General features: G+C 39.4%; 1 protein-coding gene across 8 annotated transcripts in view; it reads right to left on the reverse strand.

The window, feature by feature from the left end:
• The window catches only part of TATDN1 (TatD DNase domain containing 1), a 50263-nt gene that overhangs the window by 19134 nt on the left and 10150 nt on the right, over positions 1 to 20979 (reverse strand). For 2 of the 8 annotated variants that reach the window (XM_019032207.3, XM_004047504.5), the window contains exons 2-8: positions 14959 to 15024; positions 14177 to 14226; positions 10831 to 10894; positions 7920 to 8063; positions 7779 to 7821; positions 623 to 708; positions 494 to 534 (exon numbers count right to left, since the gene is read on the reverse strand). In XM_019032207.3, the coding sequence (XP_018887752.1) occupies positions 494 to 534; positions 623 to 708; positions 7779 to 7821; positions 7920 to 8063; positions 10831 to 10894; positions 14177 to 14226; positions 14959 to 15024 (494 nt within the window). Of the gene's footprint in view, positions 1 to 493; positions 535 to 622; positions 709 to 6762; positions 6876 to 7778; positions 7822 to 7919; positions 8064 to 10753; positions 10895 to 14176; positions 14227 to 14958; positions 15025 to 20979 lie in introns of those variants that run through there. The other 6 variants (XM_019032201.3, XM_063709467.1, XM_004047505.3 and 3 more) reach the window with 6 other exon arrangements.

Raw genomic sequence — 20979 nt, forward strand, 5'->3', positions numbered from 1 at the left:
TCCTAATTCTATTGAATTCTATCTAATTCCTATGTTTTTCTTTGTTATTCCTTTTTAAAAAAAATTTAAATGTTGACATCTGAATTAGGGGCCATCCTTAATAACCAAGATGCTTTGTGTGTCACATAAATGTTAAGTATCCCTTATCCCAAGTGTGTGGGACCAAAAGTGTTTCATAGTTCAGATTTTTTCAGATTTTGGAATATCTGCATATACATAAAAAGAAATCTTTGGGAAGGGACTCAAGTCTAAACATGAAATTCATTTATGTTTCACATACACCTTATACCACACCCTGAAGGTAAATATTTTAAATAATTTTGTGCGTGAAACAAAATTTGTGTACAATGAATAATCAGAAAGCAAAGGTGTCATTATCTCATGCCAGCGCTTAAAAAGGTTCAGATTTTGGAGCATTTTGCACTTGGGAGTATTTTGGATTTTTGGATTAGAGATGTTCAACCTGTATTAAAAATGACTATTTTATACTTACCACTCCCCCTACACACCGATCTCTATTTCTTTTCATTATGTCTGTGAATTAAAAACAAAGAACTTTTAGCAAATAGCTTGATTTCTACAAAATTCTTAAGTTCTGAATGAGACTTTGGTTTTAACTCACCCAAAAATTCAGCATGTGAGTTTCGACAATGAAGAAACATTGGTAATTTTGTTTGTTCTGACAGTTCAAACTGTTTTTCAAAGTATCTGCATAATGCAAAAAAAAAATTCTCATTACAAATTGTATTTTAGCATGAGGAAGGTAATGATGTCAAAAGAGCTTTTAAATTAAAGGTATTTAATTCTCTAGAAATTACAGGACAAAAATCATGAATATTTAAAGCACATCAGGCTTATCAAAGGGCTTTTATAACTTACAACTTCTGGAAAGAAATACTTCATTTTCTGGGCTTACAAAATTATCTGGGCCCTTTAATTTTCAGAAAGTAACACCACTGGCCCCTTGCCACTGGGAGCACCATCAGTGGGAGTCAACTCACCAAGCGAGAAGCCCAGGAGAGCTTCATACTACATGCTAATCTATTCCATTTTGCAACCAGTTTTTTATGTGCTGTTATAAAAGAAGTTATTGCCACCGGGCAAAATGAACAAGGTTTCCCTCAAAAATGAAATCTAAGTATTTGCTAAACAGCAAATAACTCAATTATGCTATTAAAAAAAGAAAATTACATGATAAAGTGGTAGCCCTGAATATCTTAAAGAGTACTTGATAAGAAGGTTTTTCCAAGTACCAGATACCATTGTCTCATTTGATCCTCAAAATAATCTGAGTATAAAAGCTGGTGTCAGAGAGGTGTAGTACTTTGTCCAAGATAACAATACCTGGCATGGCCAACTTGGAACCAGAACTTCACTGCTCTAATTCCAAGTCCCAGCCTAAACGACAAAAACCTGTTACGTTTTCGAGAAGCTTCCTTCTGGTCCCGGAGTATAATGACAATATTCAGAAGATACAATGAATGTTCATTCTGTTTGTCTTTTCACTTCAACACAGTGCTCCCCCTTGTTCTCACAAATGGTAGGTTCAACTGAATCAGGATAACAGGTGGCTTATTATTTTCTTAAATGTGCTTACCTCTTCTAAGCCCTTTAATTTGGGGAAACAATTTCTCTGTTTAACTTAAACCTCTCTTGCTATATTTTTCTATATCATATTTCCTGATGCGCAGGACTATTTTACCCCCTTTGCTCTCTTGAAAATGCTAAATTTTAAAATTAGAAATAGAAATGTACTTCTTAAGAAGCAGTCTTCAGGTGGGGCGTGGTGGCTCATACCTGTAATGCCAGCACTTTGGGAGGCCAAGGCGGGTGGATCACTCAAGGGCAGGAGTTCAAGACCAGCCTGGCCAGCATGGTGAAACCTCGTCTCTACTAAATATACAAAAATTAGCCGGCGTGTTGGCACACGCCTGTAATCCCAGCTATTCGGCAGGCATGAGAATCTCTTGAACCCAGGGTCAGAGGTTGCAGTGAGCTGAGATTGTACCACTGCACTCCAGCCTGGGTGAGAGAGCAACACTCTGTCTCAAAAAAAAAAAAAAAAAATTAAAAATTAAAAAAATAGAAATAGTCTTCCTAAAATAGGTGGTCTATGTCTGTATTACCAAATGTTTGGGTTTTAAAATCTCCTTTTCAGATTCTGCTGGGTTAGAATAAGCAAAAATATTTTCCTTTCATTCACAAAGTGCTGAAATTTTGCAGTGTAGGAAATATTAACGACAACTTGGACAAAAAGAGATTTTAATAATATAACCAGTCACTATTTCCATAACCTCTAAAGTAAACCAAATGTCAGCAGTTAGGTGTGCGCTAGTCATTATGTCAACTTTACTAATATATCTGGCTCTGACTACACACAGCAGGCGGTACTCTTCATTGTGTGCACTGCTCCACGCTGTACTGGTTATTTTTTCCACACACAATTCCATGGACCAAACCACGTGACCAAGCTACAGACTCACAGTATCTAACGGTCGGATGGAAAATTAGCTTCCTATAGGAATGTAGGCAAAAGTACAGTTGATGAAAATAACAGAGGCCAGCTGGGTGTGTGGTTCAAGCCTGTAATCCCAGCACTTTGGGAGGCTGAGGTGGGCGGATTGCTTGAGCTCAGGAGTTCGAGACCAACCTGGGCAACATGGTGAAACCCCATCTCTACAAAAAATACAAGAATTAGCCAGGTGTGGTGGCATATGCCTATAGTCTCAGTTCTTGGGAGGCTGAGGTGGGAGGACTGCTTGAGCCTGGCGAGGTCAAGGCTGCGATGAGCCATGATCACACCACTGCACTCCAGCTTGGATGACAGAGTGAGACCCTGTCTCAAAGAAAAAAGAAAAAGAAAATAACAGAAGCCCAAGCAATGGGCCCACAGAATTTTACATAATTCAAGAAAAGAAAGGTCCCTGAAGTCATGCTAGCTATGTATCATAAAGAAGCCATGTGGTAAAAAAAATTATTCCTAATGATACAAATTGAGGATAACTAGTACTGAACATCAAACGACTATTATCTTTAGAGAAGAAAAACCCACCATGGTAACTAGAAATAACTGTATAAGTTACAGGGTAGGAATTGGCATCTATTAAGAGACTTCTCTGCCTGTTTTACTCATTTATTATTTTTTTAAAGTTCATAAATGAAAATAATTTTCCACTTGAGTTATTTGCTCATCTTAGTGAAGCTTCTGATTTTATTACTGCTTCTTACAGTTGAGGTTTAACTATCTAACGACAAGAGCTGGAAAAGTTCAGCTTCAGGAGCAGTTGTTATTAATTAGGATCAAGGCAAATCCAAAAAGCCCAGTGAGTTTCATGGGTATACCTCAACACAGGTAGTAATCCCTCCTCTGTAAGCTGCTTGATGGCAACATGGCCTCAATTGCTCATCTCTAGGGTCCCCTAAATCCCCAAAGGATTGTTTTAAAATCTTCTTCTTGTAGTTTTTAAGACCTGCACAGTGTTAACATTTTAAAGCCCCAAGAAAAATGCCCAAAGCAAATTCCTCCTACCCAAGAGAACAGAGCTCTAAATTGCAACAAGGAAAGGAGTGTAGCATAAGGCCAGGAAATTGAAAATACAGGGTATGGCTTAAAGGATAAACTTTCCATAAGTAGATCAGGCCTTTCCTTCTTTTCACTCTTTGCTTCTCTTTCTTAGTCTTTAAAAAATACTTTTTCCAGAAAAGGTCTAGGTACTAAAACAAGAAAAAAGTATTAAAAAAAAAAAACTTTTAAAAGTTCCAAACAAAAACAATAGCTAGCATCTTCCTTTAGGGTGGTAATTATTTCTAGTATGAGGAATGTAACAACAGCCATGATTGTGCACATACTCTGCATGACTCATGTCACTATGGGCTTTATGCGCCTTATGTTAAGAAAGGTAGGCAGCAATCTCCCCATTTTAAAGGGGATGCACAAAGGGATGAAGTGACACCAAAGGCAGTTGTGAATCTCACCCAAAGATCTGCTGATTCCAAAGCTCATCCTTTTAACATGGTCATACACTGCCTTCACTTACCATTATTTTTCAGACACTACATCTATTGTATATTAATTTTTCTGTCTTGCCCCCTAATTTTCTATTTTTGTTTTCTCATACATCTCCTTTTTCCTGACTACATATTTACTTAAAAACAAATCATGGCCGGGTGCAGTGGCTCATGCCTGTAACCCTAGCACTTTGGGAGGCCGTGGTGGGCGGATCACTTGAGGTCTGGAGTTTGAAACCAGCCTGGCCAACATGGTGAAACTCTGTCTCTACTAAAAATACAAAAAAATTAGCCAGGCGTGCTGATGGGCACCTGTAATCCCAGCTACTTGGGAGGCTGAGGCAGGAGAATTGCTTGAACCTGGGAGGCGGAGGTTGCAGTGATCTGAGATTGCACCACTGCACTCCAGCCTGGGGGACAGAGTGAGACTCCATCTCAAAAAACAAACAAACAAACAAACAAACACAATCATATACTGGTTGTTCCAGATGGTAGAAAAGTGCAGACCAAAATCTGAAGTCTTCCAAAAATAAACCCAATAGTGAAAGCTGAATTATAGGCTTTTTATCCATGCTGCTCAAAAGGGAATAAAAAAGAAAAGAACCTTCCCTCTGTATTAAATATTCAACAGACATTTACTAAGTGCCTACCATGTGCTGAGAGTACTGTACTAAGTGCTATGGAACTGTCACATGAGTAAGACTTGGTGTGTGCCTTTGAGGAACTCAAAGACACCTGTCTGTTGTGGGGAGGAAGGGATAATGAAAACCCATTTCTGTACAACATGGTAAGTGCTGAAACAAGTAGAGGGCTGTGTATACAAAACAGATTGCATGCTGTGAGTATATGCTAGGGGAAAAGGAGTGAGGGGCAGAGAATGTGGGTGTTTGTTTCCTTAACAACAATCAAAATGTGATTGTTACTAGTGTGTCTTTTTTTTTTTTTTTTTTTTTTTGAGACGGAATCTTTCTCTGTTGCCCAGGCTGGAGTCCAATGTCACGATCTTGGCTCACTGCAACCTCCTCCTCCCCAGTTCAAGCAATTCTCCTGCCTCAGCCTCCCAAGTAGCTGGGATTACAGGTGCTCGCCACCACACCTGGCTAGTTTTTGTTTTTAGTAGAGACGGGGTTTCACTATGTTGGCAAGGCTGGTCTTGAACTCCTGATCTCAGGTGATCGGCCTGCCTTGGCCTCCCAAAGTGCTGGAATTATAGGCATGAACCACCGCACCCGGCTGTTTTTTTAACCAAGTCATTTGATGTTTTATTATTAAAATTTTAAAAATCTCAAGTAGAACTGCCTATCTTATCAAAATTTCCTCCTACTTTAGTTTGTCATTAGATTATCCACTCTGGAAGAAGCCAGTGTCACATGCTGTCACCTTAGAGCATCCCCCAGAAAGTCAGTCCTTCCCTCTGCTGTTCACACACTTTAGTGACAGCACTTCCAACCTATTTTAATTATTTATGTCCTCTCTTGGAAAAAGTCTTATTCTTCTTTGTATCATGCTGAGGAGGCACTTGGTAATCATTTACTGAATGTAGTTTGAACCTCTCTATTAGCAATTAACGCTTGGCATGTGAGTTCAAGCACAAGCTGTGATACGCATATTCTAAGATCAGACGCTATTCTGATGATGGTGAAGAATCTTCAGAACAGTTAAATTAAACTGATACTGTCAATGTTTTCGATTAACCCCAAAAGTGAGTTTAAAGTATTGAGGTTGCATTTTAGAATCAGTTCTAACTCATTTTGGATGAAAAGTCATATGGGCAAAACAACACGGGGACTCTGCCATTGCCCTTGCTTGTCATAACACAGTCTATTAGACTTACAAGGCTTATCCTGACCAAAACCAGACATGAAAGTTGAGGAATATGATATCTGGGCTTAACCTAAAGAACTATTAAAGAGAACTGTTTTTCTATTTCAATGTGAACATGAGAACTTTTAAGGTTAAGTGAGCTGGCCTACATAATATTCGACAGAGGTATAGGGCTTTAGTAACCCTGCTAGTAACCACATGAATGTCCCTGAAAGGCACAGCAAATAATATACCACAAACTAAACAGTTCTACAAGGGATGTACAAATGAGCGACCTAAAAGAGAGAGTAGGTATCCACAGAGCATTACATTAACCCATCCTATTCTACTTGGTTATAGATCTTCACACTTCAGAACTTTGGAGCTTGAGGTCTAGGGTATGACAGACTCCACTAGTAGATCTGCTCCTCCCCAAAGTGATTTTCAACCAGGGGGTACATACCAGAATCCCATTTGTGGGGAGCAGGGAGGGAAGGGGGAGGAAGTACACTTTCCTCATGCGTAATTTAAAAAAATCCCTTCAGGCCATCAAGTCACTGGCTTAATCATATGATCATATCACCATATGACAAAATTATTAATTGTTAAATATTATGATATAGCTGGATGGTATCTTAAGAGAGAATCTGATCCTAATTCTTCTTTGTGTATAAGAAACTAAGGAGGACAGAGGATTGTTTATTCTTAAAGGTCTCTAGGGACAGATATTCTACCTTATTCATATTTCTGCATACTATGAGTTCTCAGCAGTGGCTGGCACACAGTGCTCCATAAATATTTGTTGAATGGATGAATAAATTAACCCCCTTTAGAAGCTCAGTCTAATGTTTTATTATTTTCATAATTAAGATGTTTTTGAAATTCAACAAAATGCTTACGTTTTAAATTCAGACTGTGACCTAAATTTTCTTTTCAATCTATAACACTCACCCACCAGTATGATGACAGGAGCTCCAAATTTAGCTCCAGGCAATGGGTTACAGGAAGTCCTGCAGGGTCGTGAGCTTTGGAGTTTTCTCAGCAGCCACCATTCAACATGGCTCCTATTAAAGGAATCTCACAGTTCCAAACTAGCAATATTCAATGCCCAGCAAGAGTAAAATAAGCTTTTCTAGCTTTGGTGATTGATCCTATAATACTTTTGTGGGTTTTTTGTTGCTGGTTTTTTTTTAGAGACGGAGTCTCCTTATGTTGCTCAGGCTGGTCTGGAACTCCTGAGCTCAAGCAATTCTCCTGCCTCCGCCTCTCAAACAGCTGCAACTACAGACACAGGCTGCTGTGCCTGGCTTGTAATACACTTTCAATATCCTTTGCTCTTAAATTATATCTCCCAATTTGGGAGGCCGAGGCGGGTGGATCATTTGAGGTCAGGAGTTTGAGACCAGCTTGACCAATATGGTGAAACCCAATTTTTACTAAAAACATAAAAATTAGCCGGGCATGGTGGCACATGCCTGTAATCCCAGCTACTCGGGAGGCTGAGGCGGGAGACTCATTTGAACCCAGGAGGTGGAGGTTGCGGTGAGCTGAGATCACGCCACTGCACTCCAGCCTGGGCGACAGAGAGAGACTCTGTCTCAAAAAACAAAACAAAACAATCACATTCCCCAAAATAATTTAATTCATTCCATTGGAACTGTTCATGTATGAATGCATCTGTTAAACAAGCAAACAGAAAATGTAAAATCTCTATCATGTAAAACTCATTCCTAATTTCTACCATTACAATAAAATTAAATGGTTAATCAACCAGGGAACTATGTGTTTCCATCCCTTATGAATTACATGCAAGTATGCATGGAATTTGTTTCACTTACTTTTGATATACAAAGGGAAAAACAAAAATATCCTCATGCTTAATCCAACTATACTCTCACCTGATACAAGATATTTTAAAAATCACTCATGATTTTACACTAATTTGTAAAGTCAACAAATTTCCTTACTTGAGTTGAGTATCTTTGGGACAAAACTGCAGTCGGTCAAAATCTTTAAAAAGATAAAGAAGAATAATTACTCCTAACTTATACAGAACAAATTACTTATTTTCAAACAATGTCATTCTAAGAGGCGAGGCTGGCACTCACCAAGTCCACATTCTCCTATTGCCACAACTTTCTCTTTATTGTTTTCAGCAAGATTTAGCAACTCCTTTAAGTAAAGATCAGGGTCATTCTTTTCAAATTCACCACATCTTGTAGGATGACATCCAACTGTACTGAAAAACATATCTAACAGAAAATAATGTCTTAGGATTATTTTCAAAGTATTTTCTCATATTTATATTTATTATGATATTTAGAGGATATCAAGTAATTTCAACTGGTTTTCAACAATGGCAATAAATTACTCAAATTATAAGAACTGCATTATGTTAATCATATGACAATTTTTAGAATACCTAAACAAAGTAGGATATGAATATGAAAATTGCTTTAATGTATTAATAAAATAATTCAACTTTTTCTAAAGCTTGGCATTTAGGGCTGTAGAATGCAAAGTGAAATTTTTTTTTTTTTTGAGACAGGGTGCCACTGTGTCACCCAGGCTGGAGTGCAGTGGTGCTATCACAGCTTACTGCAGCCTTGACCTCCTGGGCTCAAGTGATCCTCCCACCTCAGCCTCCCACGTAGCTGGGGCTACATACGTATGCCACCACACCTGGCTAATTTTTATTTTTTTTTTTTGGTAGAGACAGGGTTTCGCTACATTGCCCAGGCTGGTCTCGAACTCCTGAGCTCAAGCCATCCACCTGCCTAGGCCTCCCAAAGTGCTGGGATTACAGGCCTGAGCCACCATGACCAGCACTGATTTTATCTTTTATATTCACCATTCACGTGACTATCTTGATTGGTATATTTTTGTTTGTTTAACACCTATTCCTCCATTATTGATTCATGTATTTAATATAGCAATAAAAATGTATTCCCTTAAACAGGTTAATAGTGGGGGCAATTTAAAGTGGTGGAAAGGGGGATTTGTTTTTCTAGCAAGTAAATGAGGTTCACTTATTTGGAGGAGACTCTGACAGCTTGACTTGCATAGAATACAAATGAGAAGTCAAAAACACTTTTTGAATGGCTTAGCTGAGCCCGAACCATGGGAAAGGTATCAAGCTTTCCTCAGGCTCTCATGCAGATGTTTAGAAACAAAGGAAGCAGCACTTTTAAAGCTGTAAGAACAGAAGTTACATTGAGAGGAGTGGAAGAGGGCTGGTAATGGAGGGGGAGAACTTTAAAAAGCATAGCTGTTTGGGGATGAAAAGTAAGGATAAAATGTTCTTATATATCTCAAAAACTCCCTGGAAGATAGTCTATCTTTAATCACTAACAAAAAGTGTCAATGGGGTGGGTGAGGTGGCTTACGCCTGTAATCCCAGCACTTTGGGAGGGCAAGCCGGGCAGATCACGAGGTCAGGAGTTCAAGACCAGCCTGACCAACATGGTGAAACCCCGTCTCTACTAAAGATACAAAAATTAGCTGGGTGTGGTGGCACACGCCTGTAATCCCAGCTACTCAGCAGGCTGAGGCAGGAGAATCACTTGTACCCAGGAGGCAGAGGTTGCCGTGAGCCGAGATCATGCCATTGCACTCCAGCCTGGGTGATAGAACAAGACTTTGTCTCAAAAAAAAAAAAAAAGAAAAGAAAAAGTGTGGATTTTAGAGAGATTTCCATAAAAATATTGCTTTTAGTAAGTTTTCATACATAAAGGAAACACATCAGTATTTTAAAATACAAAATTTAAAAATTATGTGGAATGTTTAATTCCTCAGTGTCTAGCACATAAGATATGCAAAAAAAAGTTAAATTTGTGAATGCCAGATAAATGAGGTTTTATCTAACTAGGATTCCTTTAATAATCAGTCCTAAAACTTTTAAGATTTTAAACAAATGCAAAATGTATGAACATAAAGCGAGCATATGAGAGATTATATAGTGTTATTATTTGCATTCCTGGTACCTTGCACAGTATCTGGTCCATCTAGTAAAAATTTAATAAAATGGCCCTTCACAGCTTAAGTTAAAAAAGAGTAAATAAAAAGCAACTCATATCTTAAACACGTTAAAACACACACATGAATTCCACATCAAAAAAACCTGAGGTTGGCTGGGCACGGTGGCTCACGCCTGTAATCCCAGCGCTTTGGGAGGCCGAGGCAGGCGGATCATGAGGTCAGGAGATCAAGACCCATCTTGGCTAACACAGTGAAACCCCTTCTCTACTAAAAATACAAAAAATTAGCTGGGCGTGGTGACAGGCACCTGTAGTCCCAGCTACATGGGAGGCTGAGGCAGGAGAATGGCATGAACCAGGGAGGTGGCGCACGCAGTGAGCCGAGATTGCGCCACTGCACTCTAGCCTGGGCGACACAGCGAGACTCTATCTCAAAAAAAAAAAAAAAAAAAAAAAAAAAAGGCCGGGTGCAGTGGCTCACGCCTGTAATCCCAGCACTTCGGGAGCCTGAGGCGGGTGGATCACGAGGTCAGGAGATCGAGACCATACTGGCTAACATGGTGAAACCCCATCTCTACTAAAAATACAAAAAATTAGCCGGGCGTGGTGGCGGGCGCCTGTAGTCCCAGCTACCCGGGAGGCTGAGGCAGAAGAATGGTGTGAACCTGGGACGTGGAGTTTGCAGTGAGCCGAGATCGCACCACTGCACTTCAGCCTGGGTGACAGAGTGAGACTCTGTCTCAAAAAAAAAAAAAAAAAAAAAAATACCTGAGGTTAAACTGTGTACCTGGAGAACTTTATTCTCATTAGCTGAAATCTTAAAATAATCTTCGTTGAGCAGTATGAAATGGTTTTATAAACATCTGATATACCAACGAGTACTCTGAATTTTGTCATCTTAATCATGTCCCATTTAAATCAGTCCATTTTCCTATTGTTTCCAGTCATGATCCATTGTATTGTACCTGAAGCAGTTTTCAGAAAGACTTCTTCAAAATTACTTAATTCATTTTTTTTTTTGGTAAAAGAAATATGAGGATACCATTTGTTTGTGCCAAATGCAGTGCATCTTTACTGTCTTGTAGATTTCCACCTGTAATCATAAACTGAAATAGAAAGAAAATAAAATAAGCTGACTTTAATAGGGCAGCAATAACAGTTTCCTAAACATGCCTTCCTACCACTTCCTTATTCCAGAATGCTCTTTCCTCTGTGACTGCCACACACCTACCCTTTAAAATTCAGCTGGGAGATTACCTCCTATGCAGAGTAGTACCTGACTACACCTCAGGGATGTATGTATGTATGTGTGTGTGCATGTAGAGGTGCAGAATTCATCACTAGACTCTGTTAAAATGTATTTATATACCCACCTTTCCTATTAGACAATGCGTTCCTTGAGGACAGAGATCAGGTGTTATGAAAGCGTGAATAACGAAATCAATGATTCAATAGTGTTGATTGATTCAACAGTTCTCCAAGTGTAGTCTGGTAACTCCCAGTAGGTATGTGAAGTCAAAACTATTTTCCTAACAATAATAAGACACTTTCTGTCTTTTTCACTCTCACTCTACTGCAAGTGTCCACAAGGTATTCAAGAAGCTACACGATGTTTGATACCACCAGAGACTGACTACAGAAAAAGATATGAAAATTCAGCAGGCTTCTAGTAACACAGTCATTAGAGATTTGAAAAAACATACAACTGTACTCATGTTGCTAATTTTTTTGTTCTGGAATATACTTATTTTTCATAAAAATATGCTATTTATGTTATCCAGTAGTTTCTTATTTTAAAAGGAATATTTAAAATTTTTTGTTTTAATTTTTAATATAGTATATATCAGTAGGTAAGACTCACACAAACAAAAGCTCTTTGGGGATCCTCAATAATAAAGAATGTGAAGGGGTTGTGAGAGCAAAAGGTTTGAGAATCAGTGAGTTAATGCATGCTAATGAATTCTCTGTAGGAAAACGTATGGCTTTTGGCAAATAAGCATACTTCTACATAGACCCATTAGAGTCCGCTCAGTAATTAGAATGCCATCTTTCCTAATCTGTTAAAATGAAAATGTCACTAAAGAGTTATGTGTTGATAGTGAGAGCACTGAAGCAGTGTTGCGTAAGGGGCGCCTTCTTCTGAAGACGTGATTCAAGTACAATGATGTATATTTTTGTAAAGCATAATTCAAAAGTCTCACTAAAATGAATTCATTCTAGGTACAACTTAGGGAGAAAACACAAAATGAAGGTAGAATTGCAAATGATAAATAGATATTTTCATATAGCTATTTAAATCTTTAATATGATTAGATATTGCGTATCCATTCAGGAAACATAGCCATAATTAAATCCTTGACTATCTGTAAAGCAGAAGATGCAAGGCAGGGCGCAGTGGCTCACGCCTATAATCCCAGCACTTTGGGAGGCTGAGGAAGACGGATCACCCGTGGTCAGGAGTTTGAGACCATCCTGGCCAACATGGCGAAACCCCGTCTCTACTGAAAATACAAAAATTAGCCAGGCGTGGTGGCAGGCCCCTGTAGTCCCAGCTACTTGGGAGGCTGAGGCAGGAGAATCACTTGAACCTGGGAGGCAGAGTTTGCAGTGAGCCGAGATCGTGCCATTGCACTCCAGCCTGGGGGACAGAGCGAGACTCTGCCTCCAGGCAAAAAAAAAAAAGACATTAATAAAAATATTGGGAAAACTTTCTTGTTACTAACATACCTAAAACTTTAATACTAGAACAGATGCCTACATCCAGTATTTAAATTACATAAAATACTAACCAAGTATACTTTTTATTTTACCTACAACTTTACTAAATAGTTGAAAAAAACGGCAAGACAAGAGGGCATCATCTCCTCTCCCAGTGTATAAAATAACGATGATGGGCCTGGCGCGGTGGCTCAAGCCTGTAATGCCAGCACTTTGGGAAGCCGAGGCTGGCGGATCACGAGGTCAGGAGTTCGAGACCGTCCTGGCCAACATGGTGAAACCCCATCTCTACTAAAAATACAAAAAAATTAGCCGGGCGTGGTGGCGGGCGCCTGTAGTCCCAGCTACTTGGGAGCCTGAGGCAGGAGAATGGCGTGAACTCGGGAGGCGGGGCTTGCAGTGAGCCGAGATCAAGCCACTGCATTCCAGCCTGGGCGACAGAGCGAGACTCCGTCTCAAAAAAAAAAAAAAAAAAAAGATAACGATGATGATGATCTCATGGTGGTGGCTTCCATCATACACATAACGAAGGTTGTTTATGCCAGGTATAATACCAAATGCTTTACACTCAGTATTTTATTTAGCCTTCATAACAACTCTATTAATTAAGTACTATTATCATTCTCATTTTACAGAGGAGAAAACTGAAGTCTAGTGAGATAAAAGACTCCAGGTTATAAAGCTATGAAAAATGAAGTAGGGGCTGGATACCACGTTTGTTATGCCCTAACTATGCTTTTAACTACTACACTATAAATGCAAGGTATTGAATTAAATTTCAGTTTGGAACCATGTCCAAGTAAGAATCACTTCAGTTCTGTCATTCCTAAGTGTGTGTGTGTGTGAATAAACATTAAGATTAAATTACTCATGGCTAACACATGAAAATTTAGGAGCTTAGTATTTCAGAGTCTGCAGAAAAGCATTGTTTAAAGTGATTTACCAAGCACAGTGACTATAATGAGAAATTAATGTACTTTTATCTTTTCATATTATTTGTGAATAATAACAAATAAAAGTTTAGAGTTGGAGACTGCAAAACTCATTTAGTCAGCAGTGTCACTTTCCAAAACAAGTTATTCATCTTGGAGGTAGCAGCTACCAAGTGTCCTGGTAGCATACTATGGAATTTAACCTTATTTCTTAGTGTATGTGTGGGCTAGCTCTCTGTTTTAAAGCTAATTTAAAGAAATATCTATTCATTTGCTCAGCAGAACTCTCTAAAAAGCCGTAGACATTTTATTACTGTAAAAATGAAAGTATTACTCCGTTATTTAAATGGTATGCCCAAACTATAAACAGCTATACTTGGTGTAAGGTACATGTATTTTTAATTATTGCTTAATTCTGACAAATGCTAAATTATATTATAAAATTGATTAAAAGTTGCCTCTTAAGCCTGGTAATTCACATAGGTTTAAAAAATTTTTTTTCAAAGAGGTTTTGCCATTTATCATATATAAAAACTATACATGAGATTTGTGTAACTTAAATTGCTATGAACAGAGTATTTTGATATTTTGTTTCAATTAACTTTCTAATATCACAAGTAGACAATATGTACCCTAACTGTGGCAATGGTTTGTTCCTTTCTATTCTGCAAAATTTTAACTAAAATTTAGTTAAAAAATGAATTTTAAAAATCTCAAGAATAACAAAATGGATGTTACCTTTTTAACACCAATCTCGACAGCTCTCCCTATTACATCCTGTAAGTCATCTGTAAAAGATAAACTCTGCATTATGAAAACCTGGCAGACAAAAATTTGACTTTTTTTTTAGCTTCTGTGCAAATGGCTATTTGAAGTTTTATATTTGAAATTATAAACTTCTATGGGTAAGAAGACCTTAATTAAACTTTATTATAAATGTTCATAATCATGGTTTATCAATAAATGTGTTTCACTTTGTTTACAGTTTTATCCAAAATGCATAATGAGTTCTTTTTTTTTGAGACGGAGTTTCGTTCTTGTTGCCCAGGCTGGAGTGCAATGGTGTGGTCTCGGCTCACTGCAACTTCCACCTCCTGGGTTCAAGCGATTCTCGTGCCTCAGCCTCCCAAGTAGCTGGGATTACAGGTGCTTGCCACCATGCCTGGCTAATTTTATTGTATTTTTAGTAGAGATGGGGTTTCACCATGTTGGCCAGGCTGGTCTCGAACTCCTGACCTCAGGTGATCCGCTTGCCTCAGCCTCCCAAAGTGCTGGGATTACAGGTGTGAGCCACTGCGCCCAGCCAGGAGTTCTTTATTATTTGAATTTTAAGAGCAGATTATGTTGCCCGGGCTGGTCTTGAACTCCTGAGCTCAGGCAATCCTCCTGCCTCAGACTCCCAAAGTGCTGAGATTACAGGTGTGAGCCACAAGACTCAGCTTGAATTATGCTTTTCAAGATCTGAGGCAGAAAATTTGTCTTCATAGGAAACTATTCGCCTTAATAAAGGAAGTATTTACCTTGATGCTTTTGAACCCCCCTATAAATTCCTCTGAACATAGGGTCAGTCAAGTTGATACCAATATCTGTAGAAAGCAAAAGTCACTGATTAATTATTGAGTCTCTACATGAAACTTGTACTTAAATAAAAAGCTTCTGTTACTAAACTTTTTGTTCACACACTCATCTACTCAAACAATATCCAAGTGCCTACCACTTGTCAACTACTGTGCTAGAAACACGGGATACAAAGATGAATAGGATATAATTCCTGCTTTCAAGAAACTCACCGCAGAACTGGTAAGGCAGATCCATTATCAGACAATTAGGAAATATTAGAAGTAAACACTGGTACTATGGGACACAGAAGAGGAACACCCAACCTAGTCTGGTGGCTGGCTCAGAAGAGGCTTCCAGAAAGAAGTCATCATTGAACTGAATCTTAAAGGATGAGTGACTGTTATCCAGTGGAAGAGAGGTAACTGCACAAAGAGGAAGCAGTGGGAGCAAAGCCTTCAAGATGGGAAAGAGCACAGTGCTTGTAAAGAGCTACAGGCTGTTCCGGCTGCTGGAGACAAGAACAATTGGCCCTCTGTATCTCTGGGATCTGGATCTGCAGATTCAGCCAACCACAGGTCGATTGAAAATATTAGAAAATAAAAATAACAACACAACAATAAAAATAATATAAATAAAAGCACAGTAAGGTATAAAAACCATTTACATAGCATTTACATCAAATTAGGTATTTTAAGTAATCTAGACATGATTTAAAGCATACATGAGGATATGCACAGGTTATAGGCAAACACCATGCCATTTTATGTAAGGGTTTTGGTATCTGCAGGAGGTTCTGGAACCAGTCTCCTGCCGATACTGAGGGAAGACAGTGTAAGGAAGGGAGGGGTCAGAAGACACCAGACTCAGCTATGGTACAGACACTTGTCTTTAAAATACTGGATGCAACAGAAAGCTCTGTTCTGCTGTAGAATATAAGGGAACATGGGGAACAACAAGATATGAAGTCAGACTGTGACTGGTCACAGGCAAGAAGAAAAATGCCTCCCTTATTGAAAATACACATCATTTAGCTTTTAGCAGGAGGAGAATCTCAAAATTTGCGGTGGTGGTAGGCAGCTGATTACCAACAGACTCCCTACATTATTTCTGCCAAGTTTCAGCTTCTTGGTATGTTCTCATTCTAATTTCTGCCAAGTTGGTCCCCAGGAGTGTCTGCTCCACCAGTAAGACACACCTTGAAAGTGAATGGGAGTTTAGAAAATTTAAGAGACAGTGAAGAGAGTATTCCAGGCATTTGAAACAATAGGGGAAAAAGTAAAATGCAGAAAACCACAAAGATATTTGGGCACTAACATGTCAACGAAGATGGGTGGGATGTGGTACCCTTTAAAAGGGCTATTAACATATAAACATCATCTAATACTATACATACGATATAGAAGTTTGGTGGAATGGCCCAATCCGAAGAATTACTATCTAGTTTCTTTATAAGTAAGTAAAGGAAATTAGATAAATGGGGCAGACTGAGAAAGGAAACCCAGGGAAGAGAGGAGAGGCCTTTCTGCCTAAAATAATCCTTCAGAGAGGTTTAGTCTAGGGTCACCAATCATCACTGATCATTAGGAAAACAGAAATGGTCTGTATCTCTTCTAGATCATTTCCCCTTTCTGCAGTGTTAAGCAAACAATTATTCATAACACTTGTCAAAGACTCTGAGGAAGCCTTTATTCAAGAGAGACTACTGACAGAAGGGAAGGTTTTGCAGAAGGGGGAAGGACTGGGCTCAATTTTGAATACAAGGACAAGTGAGGATTTATTGCCACCAAGTAGAATGGGGATCAACAGATGAAAAATTACTAAGAGGAAACATCAAAGGTAAGGGAAGATTCTGGGTTTACTCAACTTGATGGATTTTTGCTGAAGGCAGGCCAGAGTGTCAGGATATTCTGCTTGAGGATTTGAGATTTGGGATGGGGGAAATGAGGGATGAGAAAGGTCTATAGGTCCTGGCTGATGAGGAAAGCAGGTCCTACGTCCCAGTATAGTCTCTGGGTTTATCTGGGCAGACAGAAATGCAGGAAGACTCCTTCAAAAGTCCCTTGACCCAAGTGCAGTGAGAAGTGCTTAAAGGCCATGCAGATGTAGACAGTGGTAATCGCAGCTGACCACCCACCATCCTTCCACACTTTAGCATCATCCTAATCTTTTTTTTATTTTTCTTTTTAAGACAGAGTCTCACCCTATCGCCCAGGCTACAGTGCAGTGGCACAATCTCGGCTCACTGCAACCTCCGCCTCCCGGGTTCAAGCAATTCTCCTGTCTCAGCCTCCCAAGTAGCTGGGATTATAGGCGCCCACCACCACACCCAGCTAATTTTTTGTATTTTTAGTAGAGACAGGGTTTCGCCATGTTGGACAGGCTGGTCTCAAACCCCTGACCTCAGGAGCTCCACCCACCTTGGCCTCCCAAAATGCTGGGATTACAGGCATGAGGCACCAGGCCCGGCCAGTCTTAGTAAATTCTTGTACCCTCGCACTGCTGGCCCAGATAGTCACAGCTCACCCGCAACAAATAAGTGAGTCTTTCTGAACCTCAGTTTTCTCACTAGTAGGGTGGACATAAACTTTCTCCTTCCAGCAACAAAATGTGGCTCAAAACCAAAAACGAATATGAAAGCATTTTGCAAATTAAAAGTCCTATTAACATGTAATTATTGGGAACACTGTTATTACAAACACTGTAACATGCCAACAACAAATGGAATTTGAATCAGCTTTAGCCATACTGTCATACCACCTCAAGTGGTTAAGGCTCCCGATCCAAGAATGCATTATCAAATAGCCAAATGTGAATCAATAGGTTTTGAACATTAAGACTCATGATGTAATCATGAAAACAAAGCCACTCAAAATCCTATTTATTTAATTTGCTCAAAATGTTCTTATCTATGTTAAGGGATAGTGAGAAACAAAAACCTTGTATCTGAGAAATGCAAGCACCTTTAAATGATCAGGCCCAGAAAGGCATTTAAAATGTTAACAGCAGTCCAAGCTCACTCCCCTTTGAGCTACATAATTACTTCTTGCTATGTGAGCTCTAGACTGACGCCAAGTGGCCCTAAAATGCCATACACCCTATAGTTCAACAATACATAGCCAATCACTAACCAATGTTATTTCTGTAAACCAATGAGAATCCCTGATTAACAATTTTTGTAACCGCGCCCCACCTTTTGATTTGTCCTTTAAAAATTTAAGCCTCTCTTTTGTTCTCTGGAGCACTCCCCAAGGCAACTTGGAAGTGTGTCCTGGGCTGCAGTCCTCAATTATTGTGCTTGAATAAACTCTGTAAACTAGATTCTGACCTTTTTGGTTATTTGAGGTTGACAATAGTATCTTTTAAATTAAAAGTCTCTATTAGACGTATGCCTATTGGCATGTAAACTCAAACAAACTAGACAAATACTGTATGAAAACCAATGTCTAGCCAGATCCAGCTAAAGATAGTAAGTAGCTTGAAAAGCTAAGAAAGTAAGAGATACAGGTGAGAGGGAATGATAGGAAGAAAAACAAGGCAAAGTGGAAAATTGCTACTTCCCATTAGGGGAGAAAACTGAAGGATTCATACATTCAGTAGCATGTCACCCTATATAGATCAGTAATGTTTCTTTTTCATTAATTTTCTTCAAATAGCTGGCTTGAAAAGCAGCACCTACTTTATTATTTAAGAGTTCTTCAAATATTGACTTTTCGTTTTCAAAACAAAGTAAGAGTAGAAAACGGCACTGTTTGTAACCAGGAGAAAACCACAACTCTTAAGTTGAAGCCTCAGTTATTGGGCTCACTGAATCGTGTCACATCACTGTCACCTATGATCTAGGGATACAATGGGACAGCAAATAAGGCACAATTTGTTTTTTAGATATTGCTAGTCTTTAGATATAACCCCGAGTTTATAGCAAATACAGGGGATTAGAGAACAAGCTCAATGACACTACTATTTAGCAAACAGACAAAGCCAGGAGATAGACTTTCTGTAGGGTGTTGACTTAAAATCACGAGATCTATACATTAGGGAAGAACTTTATCTCTTATATTGACGTGCAACCTGCAGGCTGGGAAGCAGAGCCTTTGGCTGAGAACGAAAGCAACCATTTCAAGGGAAGAAGTGGGGAACAGGAGTTTTACACTAAATGGGCTGGCTAACGTACATATTTAACAGGTTATAGGAGGAGCTATGTATATTCATGAAAGGTGGACTCATGCATGTATGATAAGCAAACATACATGTTACACAAACCCCATGTTCACTTTGGGGTGGAGACTTAACATTAAAATGCAGTAAAATTAAGCTTTATATGTCAAAAGGTGCACAGCCTGAGTAAACCAGCCAGAACTAGTCTGTGACTGCTGGTCACTTGTCAGGAAGGAATGCGTGGTGAAACTGGTCAGCTGATATGTCAAAACCACAAAAAAGGAGGGGAGTCTCGCTGTGGTGTCAGGTGGTTGGCTGAAGTCAGCAGAGGAGTGAGTCTTGTTTCTGTTCCAGGGCTGGTTTCTATTTAACGCTTACAAAAAATGTCTGGTATCGGTTAGTGAGGAAGGGGGTGTACTGAGGTGTGACCAAACTCTCATCTAATCATGGCTGGAAAACTTAGCTTTCAAAGTTTTTCTGGGGTCTCCTTGGCCAAGTTAGTGTCCATTCAGTCAGTGGGGTGGGGCAGGGGGATGCTTAGAAATTTACTTTTATTTCATGTTTCCCCATTTTAGCCATGATCTGCTGCAAGCAGCACCAACAGCCAAATCTTTATTTTGTCCCATGTCATTGCCAGGGTGGTGTGGCTATCTGTCCCAGATCCATCCCTACGATAGCCAATTGGACATCTTAAATCAAGCAGGAATAGAGAGATGGCAGGCCCTCATTAACCTGTAAGGTATAAGAGATATAAGAGCCAAAAGGAATGGCTACAAAATTAACTTGCCTGTAAGTTCTACGCACTGAGCCATCATAATTCTGGTTTTAACAGGGGACTTCTTGCAGTCCTATTATAAGTAATTTAAATGTTAAGAAAGAAAGTATGATGGAGACTATGAATATGACAAACACTTAGCAGTTTGAAAGGGATTTCCCAGGCCAGTTGGAAGCCAACTAAATAGATCATTGAGAGGATTAGTAGTTCATAGCTCTTGTAACCATTTAAGGTTGTTTGGATAGTCTTTCTCTAACAGTGTCTTTTTTTTTGAGATGGAGTCTCGCTCTGTCACCCAGGCTGGAGTACAGTGGTGCCATCTCGGCTCAATGCAAGCTCCGCCTCCCAGGTTCACGCCATTCCCCTGCCTCGGCCTCCCAAGTAGCTGAGACTACAGGCGCCTGCCGCCACACCTGGCTAATTTTTTGTATTTTTAGTAGAGACGGGGTTTCACCATGTTAGCCAGGATGGTCTCGAGCTCCTGACCTTGTGATCCTCCCGCCTCAGCCTCCCAGAGTGCTGGGATCACAGGCCTCTAACACTTTCTATTTCACCTGAAGTACTTATGTAACAGGAGGTATGGGCCAAACAACTCCTTGTTTGGCTAGGAGAAAATCTACGGCAACTTTATTATCTAGTACTACTTGAGCCAAGGAGTTTAGAGACTTTTGTTGAGCTACAAGGCTTTTTGCAGTGTCTGCAGCTATCTTGAGGTGGGAAATTAAAGAAAAATAAAATTAAAAAGATAGAGAAATAAGTTTTCCTGTATTAGATTGACTTGTCCCAGAGGCAGCAACAGGCACACCCCAGACCCAGGAAAAGTCTTGATAATGGTATCTAATGTGCTGTGGAGACTGTCCCAGCACTCCCTCAACATAAGGAGAAGAAAAACAAATTTTCCTTTGCTTTATGGTATGAGTTTATAGATTCTTGTTCTCTGTAACTAGTAACTTCAAGTATTCTGTTTTATCTAAGAAGTACAACAAAGGTCACGAGAAGCCTGAGTAGGCCTGAACTACAGCTGCCTGGGCCCCACAGTGAAGGTTATAGG

The sequence above is a fragment of the Gorilla gorilla genome, chromosome 7 (assembly GCF_029281585.2).
Source record: "Gorilla gorilla gorilla isolate KB3781 chromosome 7, NHGRI_mGorGor1-v2.1_pri, whole genome shotgun sequence".
Lineage (NCBI taxonomy): Eukaryota > Metazoa > Chordata > Mammalia > Primates > Hominidae > Gorilla > Gorilla gorilla.